Source organism: Carettochelys insculpta, chromosome 25 (assembly GCF_033958435.1).
Source record: "Carettochelys insculpta isolate YL-2023 chromosome 25, ASM3395843v1, whole genome shotgun sequence".
Classification (NCBI taxonomy): domain Eukaryota; kingdom Metazoa; phylum Chordata; order Testudines; family Carettochelyidae; genus Carettochelys; species Carettochelys insculpta.
In genome coordinates this window covers 9,587,128-9,601,186 of record NC_134161.1, presented here as the reverse complement: position 1 = coordinate 9,601,186, position 14,059 = coordinate 9,587,128, and the positions used below count along the sequence as shown (strand labels likewise).

The window sequence follows — 14,059 nt, the reverse complement described above, 5'->3', positions numbered from 1 at the left end:
TCTTTCACCATCAGCCCAGTTGGGTTCGCAGACCTACACGACTGAGTTGGGTAGGTTGGAGATGTGTGACCCTCCTCTGTGCACTGCCTTAGGAGCTCCATCAATGCCCCAGCTCCCCCCTTGAAAGACACTCTTCCCCACTGAGCAGGGCTGGATCCATAGATCCAAGAACTTTAGCAACTCTGACAAAGTCATTCAGAGGTTCACATTTGCAACAAACTCCAACTGATACAAGCTGCACCCAGCTTAGGGCTCTCCTGGAACTACTGCTACTCAGGACCTGAGCTCAGACCCACTGCCTGGCAGCACACTGAGCATGGAGCTATTCTCCTGGAATTCAAAACAGCATAGCAACTATGAGTTATGATCATCATAAATTAGCTCCTAGGTGCTTATGTATCTAACACGCTTCTGTAGCTGAGCAACGCCCAGAGACTAATGAACCCACCCTTACAACATTCCTGGGAGATAGGAATAGATCCTCCTCCCTATCTGATAGACAGAGAACTGAAGCACAGAGAAATGACAAGAACTACACAAGTCCAGCGTATCCCAGGCCAGCACCGCAAAATTAAACTCTTTCCTTATTTGCCTCACTAGTTTTCCCCTTCTCAGTACACCTGCAGAGTGTTCAGCTACATCTCTCAGGGCTGCACAAACACAATGCTCACAGACCAGAACCCAAACCCTGCTTCCCGCACCCTTGTAGAACTTACTTGGCTCTGCGGAACGAGAGCTTTTTCTTCAGGGAAGAAACACGCAAGTGGCAGATATGCTTCACCGCTGTGCTGTAGGACACCTTCTCAGAGCATGGGTTTTGAACCATGGCTGTGGTGCACCAGCCAAGTCTGGTGCCTACATCCCATGGAGCAGCATAGCAGCAGCTGCAGCAGTTAAAGAGTCTGCTTCCAACACCAGGGCAAAGTCAGCATCCTGTCTGAAGGTACCCAAGGACTTCAGCCCTCTGTGACTCACAGCTCTGAGTTTGTCTGCCCCGTCGAGTCAGGTCACTTACAAATTAATGCGACTGGCAATATCCTTGGTACCATCTTTGTCGCTAAGTGCAAGCTGGTAATTAAGATATGGCAGGACATAGCCAAGAGTTCAGCCATCCCCCATCACATCTTCTTTTCTGGTATCTTTCCACAAATGCCAAGTAGGTCCAGCATCCCTCTGTAGGTGGCTGGGATAGTCTCCCCTCCCAGGAGCATCCCATGTGTATCACGGTGGGTGCAGATACTCTCTCTCTCCGTGTCCTAGTTCTGCAGGAATTAGATGGCGCTGCATGCAGAGTTCTACCTGTGTGTGATGTCAGATGCAGCGTGCTGGGGCGGGGGGGAGAGGAGAGGAGGGAAGGAGGGACAAGGGTGCTTGATTCCAGGCTGGGTATGAACTTGCTTTTTTGCTATAGTTTGCAAGAACACGGCTGGGAGCGGGCTCACTGAAGATACGTACACCACCAGGCTCAGAAAAATTAAGGCCATACTAGAAGTATGCGCAAGCACTGCCTTGGACACACAGATGCAAGCAGGTACATAACAGCTGGGGAATGCTTTTAAAGGCCTGTTCTGTTGACATGTGCAGTGAGGAGGAGTGAAACATACTGAAGAAAGGGTTAGCTACGCTGAGCAAATACTAGTCTGGAGCCAAACACTCTGTTGGATTACTAATTAACTCTCTAGGTCTAGCTTGTTCTATCATGAGTGAGTCAAATCTTCAGGTCCTTGGTAAGCTTTTATTCACTCCTTATTCAGCTCATCTCCTATTGAATTAATTTGGGGGAATTTGACGTCAATGGGCATTTGGCTTAGCAGACACTCAGGCCATGTCGATCTTACCCAGAAGATGGACCTGCTCATGGCCGATCTTTCAGGGTTCAATTTCATGCACCTGGTGAAGACACGTGAAATTGACTTATTGGGGTTGGCAGTTGACCCCTATACTGTTCATTATCGCAAGGAGTAAGGGCGGATGCCAGGTAAGTTTATTGCAGATAAGTCAATTAAAGCTAACAACAGTAGTGCTGCCAGGAAAGGTGAAAAGCGTCTTGCATATTGCCCACACTGATATACCCTCAAGAGCAGCTAAACCCAAAGGCAAGGTGAAGCTGAACCACAGTGTTGTCAGCCATCATCCAGAGCTGTAAAGGGAAAGGTGCACATCCTGAGTTTACGCTGGGCCAAAAACAGTCTCGTAAGGATGCATCATTTACGAATGTGTCAGGGACCAGTCTTGACCAGAGCGTAAATGAACATCAGGTACAATGTCGCTGAATGGCACTGGGAGTGAGGACCTCAGGAGTTCTAATCATGCTGCTGCCTCTGCCTCTTCATGTGGCCTTGGGCAAGTTACTCAGATTCCCGGTGCCTCAATTTCCCCAAACATAATCAAATGGCAGTTACCTAGTGTAGGGATATTAGGAAGATAACCCAACCCATGTTTATACACCACTTTGGATTCATTTGAGGCATGGGTGCCAGTTTTGAGCCAATTCATTCACCTCGCTAGAATGGGGCAGAGAGATTTTGAACGGCAACATGGAATAGGGGAGACTGGCAAAGCACTTGAGATGCCTCTTGCCTCTTCCTCTGCTCAGTTTTGCTACACGTGGCATGGAATGGTGAACTCCAAGATAAACACAACCAATGTCGACTCTCCAATACTTTCCACGCCTCCAGGGATACCCGATTTGATAACTTATCTAAGCAAACCCACACAAAGGAATCTTAACAACAACAGTCCTTGACACTTACATAGTCTTCCTCATCCAAGAATCTCACAGTGTTTTACAGGAGATGATAAATATCATCATCCCCACTGATCAGATGGGAACACATAGGCACAGAGAGGGACTTGCCCAAGACCATAGCTGAGAACAGAACACATATCTCACTCCTAGCTCAGTGCCCAGTCCTAGTATCTGTGCCTCTTACAGGATGTTTTTACTGAATGAAAGGCAGGCAGCATGGCATGGCTGGCCTGGTTCAGACGGCAGGGCTAAAAACTTCTGTGTAGACTTCAGACTCAATTTGGAACCTGTACTCTGGGACCATCCCACCACAAGGTCTCAGATCTTAGGGTCCAGGGCCTGAACAGCCCTGCAGTCCAAGCCCCACAAGCACAAATAAGTTTATCCAGGACAGGGGAGTTTTACTGCTGTGTAGGCATGCCCTTTATGGTTAGGCACCAAAGCATGCACTTCTGGCAACATTTTAAAAGCTATGTGATAGCAATTTGCATTTTAGATAGAAAATCAACTCATGTAAAGCCAGGCATAACAACCACAATACTCAATCCACAGTGACAATCCTTCTCAAACCATACAGGTAAACTAGGCCATGACAGACTGTGCTCTTCCTTAAATTGTAAGGTTTCTCCTTCGCCCTTCTCCTTTCACAGACAGTCCGCCTACTTAACATCTTCTGATTTTTCAGCACAGATTCTCTCTTCCATGATCTGTCTGACACATCTAACATCTTGGTCTTCATACCCCAGGAACAGCATTGTAAAATACACACACACACACACACACACACAGAGGCACGTCCTATGCATGAACTAACCCAACTCTTCTACCCATTTAGAATTTTGTTTTCCTTCTTATATGCCGGGGTAATATTCCAAACACCTCTGAACTCCTTGCTGTGCAGCAACACTCAGTCTCTATCAATAACTGATCAGATTTTCGATATTATCAACATTTGCAATGTTCAGAGGATCTACTCAGTATCTTCTGTAACTGTAGCATAACCTGCATTTATATGCAGTACTGCTGGCTGCATGTGCAGTGTTTGTTTCTATGTACCTGCATCTGCAAGGCTACCTGTGCCCAGTGTACAACCTGCACTGTTAGTGTCATGCATTTACAAATGTTATCTTCATATGATGTGTTACTTGGTTTCATCTTGGGGGGCTCTAAAGAGGATGGAGAGAGGCTGTTCTCAGTTGTGATGAATGGCAGAACAAGGAGCAATGGTCTGAGGTTACGGAGGGGGTGGTGTTAGTTGGATATTAGGGAAAACAATTTCACTAGGAGCGTTGTGAAGCACTGGAATGCATAACCTAGAGAGGTGGTGGAAACTCCATCCCTAGAAGTTTTTAAGTCCTGGCTTGACAAAGTCCTGGCTGGGATGATTTAGTTAGGGTTGATCCTGCTTCAGACAGAGGGCTAGACTCAATGACCTTCCAAGGTCCCTTCCAGCCCTAGGATTCTATGATCTTGTTACATCTGATTACAGGTTCCTCCTCCTGTGTTTCCACAATATTTCTGTTTCACAGTTTTAGGTTTAAACTGACAGCATTCAAAACTTAAGTACAGACTGACACATGCAAAGCTTCCATTCCGTTGGCAACAGTGAAGAGCGTTTGCAGAGAATACCCTGATCTGGCATTCTTGGTGCAAATTCATCACTTGGAATGCAGGGCTTTATGGGATAAGGGTGTGGCTTGTAAACATAACTAAAGCAAACACATCAAAAAACAGATAGTTTTACACCTACAATATGAGCTATGATTTGCCAGGTAAAAAACAAACACCACAAGCCAATAACTGTATTCAGGCTGAGTGAGGCTATAGTCATTCCCGAATTCCCCAATAATGGGCAAACCTACCTTTCCTCACGCATTCGGGGACTCAGGAATCGGGATGAATCGTCATCATGGCTGCTTTGTTGGCTACTCTGCTGGCTGCTGCAGAAAGAGACAGAAAAACATTAGCAATCAGAACTCTGGATGGTACCATTGGTTTAATTCTCCTTAAGAAAACAGGAATAGAATTAAACTGCAAAGTGTGAGGACTTATCTGCACAGCATGTACACTCATTTCACTGAAGTGGTTTGAAAACTAGTTGAGTTACACTAATGTAGGTCTTCTTATGTGGACACTCTTAAATCCTTCATAACAGTGTCACTACAGAGTTGCCCCAGTCTATTTAAATTGGTCCAAAACAACTAAGAACATAAGAACAGCTGTACTGGGTCAGAAAAATCAGTCTAGCCCAATATCCTGTTTTCTCACAGTGGCCAACCCCAGATGTCCCAGAGGGAGTGAACAGAACGCGTAATAATTGACTGATCTCTCTCCAGTGACCCGTTTCCAGCCTCTAACAAAGAGAGGCTTGGGACAACATTCCTACCCATCTTGGCTAATAAGTAATAATAGACCTAAACGCTGTGAACTTTGTAGTTCTTTTTTGAACTCTGATACATTTCTCATCTTCAGCATCCTCTTGCAAGGAGTTCCACAGGTTAACTGTGTGGTGTGTGTGGAAAAAAAACTTGTTTTAAACCTGCTACCTTTTAAATTTTTGGATGACCCCTAGTTCTTGTCTTATGAGAACAAGAAAATAAAACTTTTCCTTGTTCACTTTCTCCACACTTGTCATCGTTTTATAGACTCAGTCTTTTTAATTTCTCTTTATATGACAGTCGTTCCAAACCTCTAATCATTCTTGTTGGTCTTTTCTAATCCTTTTCTAATGCCAATATACAGTATACTCTTTCATATCTGGCATCCTATCATTGGGAACTCTCAAATGGCCAGCATTTTAACTACAAGTAAATTTTAGTTACATTTTCCATAAGTACAGTACAGTAAAAGTAAATAAAAATAAATACAGCAAATACAGTATAAGTTTACAGTGTACAATACCAGTGTTATTGGTAAATAAAGTACTCTGCTAAACCATGCTCTGGCCTAATATGACCAAATGGGGGTATACTAGGACTCCCCTCTTTGTGCAACCTTTGTTACCACCATCTGGATCACACTCCCCACCATGAGGTTGCCCTAAAGGATACTTCCCTCCCCTGAATGACTGGGTAGAACACAGCCAACATGAATCTCTCTGCTCACAGGTATGCCACAACAGAGTACTAAAAATTACTTCCTGCTGAAGAGCAAAGAGGAAGCCCCAACAACAACTGCATGCTCCTTTAGTCTTTCACACAGAGTGGTCAAACACCTTCTCATTGCCACTTCGTGTGTGCTGGCTGTCTGAAAACATGATTGAGCCCTGTGAAACCAGCAAAGCACAAAAGGCTTTGCTCCAGTTGCGGGGCTGTGCTCAGTAATGCAGCACAACAAAATGCAACGTTCACCAGCATTCCTGAAAACCAGGGATTTGCTGGAATGTTTGCAAACTCAGGGCCAAGTCACAAGTGAAACTCTAGAGGGCTTAGAGTCAAGTAAAACTGAAATTAAGTCTGTAAGAAATACAGGCTGAAGTATGGTGTTGGTGAAGTCTGTGTGAAACACTACTTTCGACGAGCAACCACAAAAATAGAGGGTTTTTGACATCACCTTAAAGTCAAACACCAAAACTTAAAGAGAACGAGGGAGGTATAACATATCTGAAATGCAGCAAAAGTACTTCGGGGGACTGAAGTCTGAGTCTCACATAGTAACCTTTCCCTAAGGATTTTAAAAAGTTCAACAGCCTTACAGATGATCTTCGAAAGCGATGCCATTGTGCTACGTCTGAATGGCTTCATATGGCTTCGCATTCACATCTTGACACCTGATTAAACACTTTCTAACTAGTACTGTACCTTATTGTTTGAAAACTAAAAACACTCCCAAGAAATTGCATTGGGGTCTAAAGGAACATATGACTAATACACTGGCCAATGCAAGTGGAAGGCAACTGGTCTTAGACAGTAGAGGTGGTCAAGCTCCAACCAGAAAGGAATTAGTCATTCCAAATTTAAGGTCAGAGCCAGCTCTGAGCCGAAGATTTGTTCTTTTTCTCACTATGACATATTATATATACATGCACACATGGCTCTCCTCTCTCTCTGACACTTCATACTTAGCAAATTCTTCTCCAGTGCTTAAGCGATGGGTTCATTCCAGCTCAGTGTGCTTTGAACTGATGTGTTCCCTATTCTTCTGCCATTATATCTACTAAACACAGCGATCCACCTTCCCCCTGCCAGTGGTCCTGAGAATGGTCAGGTAGAGAAGTGGCTGGTGGAACTGAATTTCTGTTGAAGCATTACAAACTCAATCCACAAGATGTCACTGTTTCCAAACTGCCAAAATTTTGTGCAAAGTACCATATGAGGTTTATATTACAGGTCGAACCTTTCTAGTCCAGCACACTCTCGTCCAGCAACATTCACGATCCAGCATGATTTTAGTTAGTCGTATGACCACTTATCATGGGTGCGGCCAAGTTTCCCGTGGTCCCGTAAAGTTTATTTACAGCTGCCAGTCCTGGCGCTCGGTGTTCTGTGCTGTTGTTTAGCTGTAACTTGCCTCTAACTGTCTAAGACCCCTTTAAGCAGTGGAGGTGTTGGCAACGCTTCTAGACGATATTGACCTCCAGTAGTCTGGCAAATTCTCTTGTTGGGCACTGACAAGGTCCCAAGGGTGCCAGACTACAGAGGTTCAGCCTGTGTCCTTGCAAACAGCTGCAACCTACCATCCAAGATTGTGTCTGCTCTGGCCAGCAGCACCAGAACCTTACTTCCAAGTTATACAACTTCACATTTGCAGGGAATCCCTTGTCAGCAAAAAGAAAAAAGAAATCAACAAGTGAGAGTACATTATGACACACACTGACCAAAAACGTCCAACAGCTCCTGTTTGTTTCAGGATCCAGTTCAAAATTGTTGTACCAATACTTAAAATTCTCCATGAAGATGCTACAGCTATTCTTCAAGACCTAGACTATGCCAACACTACGAAATAAAATAAATTTGACATTTTAACATCGATGTTATAAGCTCAAAGTTAATTATCCACATGTGTTCCGGAAAGTCGATTTACCGTTTCTCCATGTCGAATTATCGCGTCTCCATTGCCTGATCCCAGTTCAATTGCACGAGCAATGCACTGTGGGTACCTATCCCACACCATTGCATTCTGGGGGGTTTTGTACCATTGGGTTGTGGGGAAATAATTCTGCAGCAGTTGCTTGTGGGTGTTTGATGTCACTGTCCCAGAATGCAATGCATTATCCCAGAATTCAGAGCACCCACTAACAGTGTGAAAATGAACAGGAAATCATGCCATTTTCTCCAGCACATTGCTAGTGCTAGCATAGATCCTCAAATGCTTCAAGTCATTGCAAAGACTGTTATGGCCACTTCCCAGAATGTTGTGCAGTATTTGCTTCGACAAAGGCAGTGGGCTGAGACAATGGTTGTGGATGAAGAGGATGGAGATGAAATCAATGAACTGTAGGCCAGGAACTTAGACATGCTGGCTACCCTGGATGCATTGCATCGAGTGGAGCGGCATTTTTGGAGTTGTGAAACCAGCACACACTGGTGGGACCACATCGTTTGGAGGCCTGGGATGACCAGTAGTGGGTGCAGAATTGTCACATGCAAAAGTCCATTTTTATGGAACTTTGTGATTTGCTGACCCCTGCCCTGAAGCACAGCAATACAAGGATGAGACCTGCTTTAATGATTCACAAGTGACTCCATGGAAGTCTGCAATGCCAGACAGTTACCAGTCAGTGGCAAATCAGTTTGGGGTGGGCAGATCTACAGTGAGGGCCGTGGTGGTTCAGGTAGCCAATTCAATCTGTTAGCGTCTCCTGAGGAACACTGTGACCCTGGCGGTGGATGGCTTTGTTGCCATGGGGTTTCCTCATGGCCCCAGACCACCTGGCCTCAGAATATATAAACCGAAAGGGATACTTTTCAATGGTGGTAGATCACAAAGGTCATTTCACCAACGTCAGTGTGGAATGTTTGTGAAAGGTTCACGACACGTGCATCTTCAGAAATTCTGGTCTGTACACAAAGCTCCTGGATGGGACTTTTTCCCCAGACTGGAAAATCAGGATTGGCCTGTGGAGATGCATATAGTAATTACTGGGTGACCCTGCTCACCCTCTGTTTCCTCACTTCATAAAGCCATACACAGGCAACCTGGACCACAGCAAGGAGTACTTCAGCTAAAGACTCAGAAAGTGCAGAGTGGTGGTAGAATGCACTGTTGGCTGTTTAAAAGTGAGGTTCAGGTGCCTATTGACCCATTTGGACCTTTCCAAAACTAATGTCCCCACCATGGTTGCAGCATGGTATATTTTGCAAAACCTTTGTAAATCCAGGTGGGAGAAGTTCATGACACCTGGAGTGCAGAGGCAGATGCCATGAGCAGGGCTTATTTGCAGCTGCCCACAAGGGCGCTCACCAATGTGAACACACATGCTGCAGCAATCAGGCAGGCTTTAAAAATAGCTTTATGAACGATCAGACATCACAGGATTCTGCTGTATTTGACTGTTGTGATACCACTCCCACTCCCCATAATGATTTGCATACCCCACCAAATGTAAACCAATAAATCAGACTGTGGCTTTCACAGAAAGAATACTTTTATTTAGGGGGAGAGGGTTAAGGTGCAAGAAAAAGAATGGATTTCAGCCACATGGCCAGCTGGGTGGAGTTGGTTCCATATAAAATGCAAAGAAAGGCAGGGGCTAGTTTTCCAACCACATGGCGGGGAAAAAATATTTCAATGTGGCTCCTGGTCAAGCCACCAGCATGGTGGCAGGTGAGAAGGCCAGGAGAGCCAGCCAGCCACACAGGGGGAACGGGGGAGGGAGCGTCTGCCAGGCACATGCTGTGGCAATACAGTCCCAAGAAATTTAAATGGGCAAGGAGCATTGCCTATAAATCCAATCCAAGTTCCTGTGTTTCTTTCGGTTGCCAAAGAAGACATCACCCTCCACAAAGCAACAGATAGTGAAAAAGAAGAGATGCTCATCCTGTGTGAGCATAAGTCTAAAAAAATTGCCAAAATATCTGTGGCACCATGATATCAGATGGACATCTGGTTGCCTGGAATGGCAAGATGTACTATCGCGGAAGCCGCAATAAGTCAGGCCTGCCCAAAAGCTTCGTGGATGAGTACACCTGGATGAGGCCTTCCTGGAGATCTCCAAAAAGGAGAATCGCTCCATCCCCAGAAATATTAACACCCTGTTCTGAGGGGCATAGATCCACAGAAAACCCGTTTCTAAACCCAGCTGCAACCCTCATGTAGCATTCTGCAAAAGAACACTCACCAGAACAGCTGGATCCTGGTGTTTCGGAGATCAGAGTAGAGGGGACTGGCTTGAGGGTGAAGTGCTCTGGGCTGTGAAAAACAGCTTCCTCAGGCCCCTGCTGGTTGCCCCCATCGTCCTCTTCTTTGGCCTCTTCTTCTTGCCTCTCTTCTAGGCTGAGCTCCTCTCAGCTCCCACCAGATTTAACAGAAGGGCCTCCTGAAGAGTCCCAGTAAAGACTGGGCAACCTCATCAGATCCTTCCCGAGAATGGCGTCCAGCTGCTCATAATACTGGCACGTCTTGGGCTTCTTGGACTTTGTGATAAGCTGCTGGAGTTCTTTCACCTTCATCCAGCATTGTGGAGCATCCCAGGAGTAACCTCTGTCGATCATCCCATGCAAAATCTTTTAATAAATGGCTGCATTTCACTCGGACACTTGAAGTCTTCTTACCACTGATTCCTCTCCCCAAACAGCAAGACGACCCAGGATTTCATGATGGGTCCATGCCGGAGCTCTATTGCAACCCTGAGAACTCAGATCACAAACTCAGTACTCATGATGGCAAGAGATGCTACTGATGCGATGGCTACATATGCAATGCAGTGGCTGCTGCTGTGATGGCTAGAAAGAAAGCCAGGCTTCTGGGCACCGCTTAAGTTTCCTGGGCTTCCTGGTGATGAATTTAAATTCATGGGCTTCCTGTTTCCAACCTCCTGTGCATCTGGAGAACAGTGGAGATGGAAGCAGCCAGGGCGGACAACTGCGGGGCATTGTGGGATATATGCGGGACACCTCTGAAGGTTAACAAAGTTGATTGAAAGAAATGGAGTTTACATACTAGCATTAATTTGATCTTTTAAATTCAAACTTGACACAACATTGACTCGCATGGTGGGTATAACAATATCGACTTTAGTGCTCCCAAAAAATGACATAACGGTATTTACAGTGAAGACAGTGATGTTGTAAAATCAAACTTACTGCCTTAAAATCAACTTTATCATCTCATGTAGACATATCCTTAGTCTCTCTTTGCTCCTTTGTCTCTCTCACCTCCTTTCCATGCTTTCCTCACCTATTAGCACTACAACCTTCTCTTCTGCAGCTCCTGCCACCAGAATTGTTAAACTGTCTCCAACACACACACCCCAATTTTCATCTGTCTAAAAAGACATCAACATCCCTCTCTTCCTCCTATTCAAAGTATATTGTACATTTTATGTAGAATTCTAAACAATTATATTGTTACAATTACTTCTACTAGGCTGCTACCCGTAGGCTATTGGATAAAGTTTGCCCTGTCAAGCAGTTTAAATATTTAAAGAGACACAGCCATTTTAATAGCCCTCCAAAAATATTATATCAGCTCCTGTGCAAATGACACCTACAATTATTGGAGATGAAAAAGATTAGTCAGAAGAAACATTTTTTTTCCACAGTCTGTTTGCTTTGTACACTTCACAGTTCCACCACAGTAGGCTCCTTCTCTTTCTTTAGGCCTTAAACATGCAAAAAAAGAAAAAAGAAAATGTAGCTATGCCTCCTCCAAAATAGGCAGACTGAGGAGAGAGCAGACATAATACCAGATTATAACACATATTTAATTTTAAATGGACCAGATTTGAAGCTGACAGTGCCCCTTTTAATGGCTCACATGATTCTTGTCAAAATACTAGATGCTTGCCTATTCTTAGTATTCTAAACACAAAAATGACCTAAAGTTGGTCAGAAAACTTTCAAACTTAGAAAATCACTAAGTGCTACAAAAGAGCAAGAGCCTTACCTCATGCCAAAGCTTTGTAGGCACAATGGAAACTCAGTCTCTAAAGCGTAGGGGGGATACAGGTAAAGAGGAGACTGGAGTTTGTCAAAGGTGTCTGAAGCTCTCTGGCGATTGCTAAAGTAACACAGAACGTCCCTCAGTCGGGGGAGGGAGGATAATGTGGTCAAAGTCAGTTTTCACTTAGGCTCATGTTCTGATCATTATTATTATTTTAAACCACACCAACTACACTGAAGTACTTAGATACAAATTAACTGAGCCATCTAACTATTAAACTATTTGTGTATTTTTCTGTCCTCTAGACTGTCCCCGGCAATTATACCAGGCAAGTGTCTGTACACCATGAAGCTGTTGAGTGACAGAAAATATATATATTTTTCTAAATATCATATGCCCCTGAATGTGATATTATCCGGCCTGAATGCACACTGTTGGATCAAAAGGCACTATTAGAGAAATCAGGCAAGAAAGTCAAAACCACTTTCTTGATAAGGAGTACCCCCTCAAGCATAATCATCAAGTTTAGAGCTATGTAAAGGGACTCCGCAGCTGCAACCCTGGAAATCCAGATGTTTTGTCACAGCAGAAAAGTGGGAGATCCAATGACATTAATCTGGTGAAAGACTGCCCCATGGAGACAGAGGCTAAGGGGATGTCTACACTGACCAGGAGATTGACTCAGTCAGGGTCGATCTTCCAGGGTTTGATTTCACATACCTAATGCGGAAGCGCGAAGTCGAACTATCAGTGGTCAATAGCTGAACCCCATCCTGCTCATGATCTCAAGGAGTAAGAGAGGTTGATGGGAGAGTTTCTCCCATCGACCTCCCTAGTGAGGGCAGCCAGATAAGTCAAAATTCCAGCTACGCAATTGCCATGGCTGGAATTGCCCATCTAGGATCAACTTTCAGGTCTACAGTAAAAACTGGCGTAAGTCTACACAACAAGTTCTACAGCCACACAACTGCAAGGCTGCTGCCACACTACTGTATTGCAGTAGCATGGACATTTCCTACAGCACCAAAAGGAAGTTTTCTCCTCATTGTACTCAATGAACCTCGTAGGAGATAGTAGCAAGGATGATGGCAGAATTCTTCATTGGATTTACCACTGTTAGTATTAGCTACATCTCTTGAGGGAGGTGAATTTTTCCCACACACCCCACAGCATCACACTCACGTCATAGTCCAGTTTTAGTTGTAGACCAAGACTGACAGAGTCAAGGTTCTGCAGCAAGCCAGCTGTTACTTAGTCCCAAGGGAATGGAGGGCAAAGTCACGTCTACCTAAGGGGCTCGAGGGAAATGTCAATCCATGATAAGACAATGTGAACACAAATCTGTTTTAAACCCATTTCCCTCAATGCCTCAAGGAAAGTGGGATCAGACTTGCTTTTGCAGAAGCTGCTTCAATGTCACTGCAAACTGATACCATCTGCAGGGTCCCAAAGGAAAACCTCTGCAGGTGCCAAGCTCATGGGGCCTGCTGTGTAACATGGTTGGAAGGCTGGAGCATTCGATTGCCTCTCCCAATCAGTAGAGCCACAGCAAATCTGCAGATGTCCTTGGACCATATTTGTAGATTGGCCACCCATGCAAACTTTTTATCTCTGCCAGTAAGAGAGCAACTGAAGCACAATGCAACACCCCAAAGACAACCAGAGGCACAGATCTGTCACTTAAAAGGGGTGTACTTGGGAGACTGGAAAGAGCCTCAGAGGAGGGAGGCTGTCCAGGGACCGTGACAGATGCTAACTCAGCAAGCTGGGTGCAAAGGTTGCACACACTTTTGCATTTGTAGCCGAGGTATGCTGAATTCCAGTGCACGTGTTTTTCTCTCTGCTTGACAGAGCCTATCTTCTGAAAACCTAAATAAAAAAAAAAGAACAACAAAAACAAAACCTCTCTCCTTCATTGTGAACATTGCATACGTCTTACCAGTTCAAGATTTCCTGAGACTTAAAATCAGCAAGTGGCACGTTTGCAAGAGAGCAGTTCTCCCCACCGAATTCCAACAGCATTTCTTCAAAAGCCAACAAAAGCGTCCACAAAAACAACAAACATATGCACTCAACTCCACATTTCTTCAACGTTCCCAGCCCTGACTGCACTGACATTGTGACTGTCAATGTAATTCACCACTGTTCTCATCTTCACCAATGTCACCACAAAGCGTTGCTTCATCTTTCGTACCACTGTGTTCACCATCAGCTTTACAACAGGGAGGAAAATGCCCATCTTCACAATCACTACTACAAGACTCACCA

At 44.7% G+C, this 14,059-nt stretch overlaps 1 protein-coding gene across 7 annotated transcripts in view; it reads right to left on the bottom strand.

Moving 5' to 3' along the window:
- GRAMD1B (GRAM domain containing 1B) overlaps positions 1–14,059 on the bottom strand; it is a 216,808-nt gene that overhangs the window by 119,449 nt on the left and 83,300 nt on the right. For all 7 annotated transcript variants that reach the window (XM_074977031.1, XM_074977032.1, XM_074977041.1 and 4 more), the window contains one exon: positions 4,612–4,689. In XM_074977031.1, the coding sequence (XP_074833132.1) occupies positions 4,612–4,689 (78 nt within the window). The remainder of the gene's footprint in view (positions 1–4,611; positions 4,690–14,059) is intronic.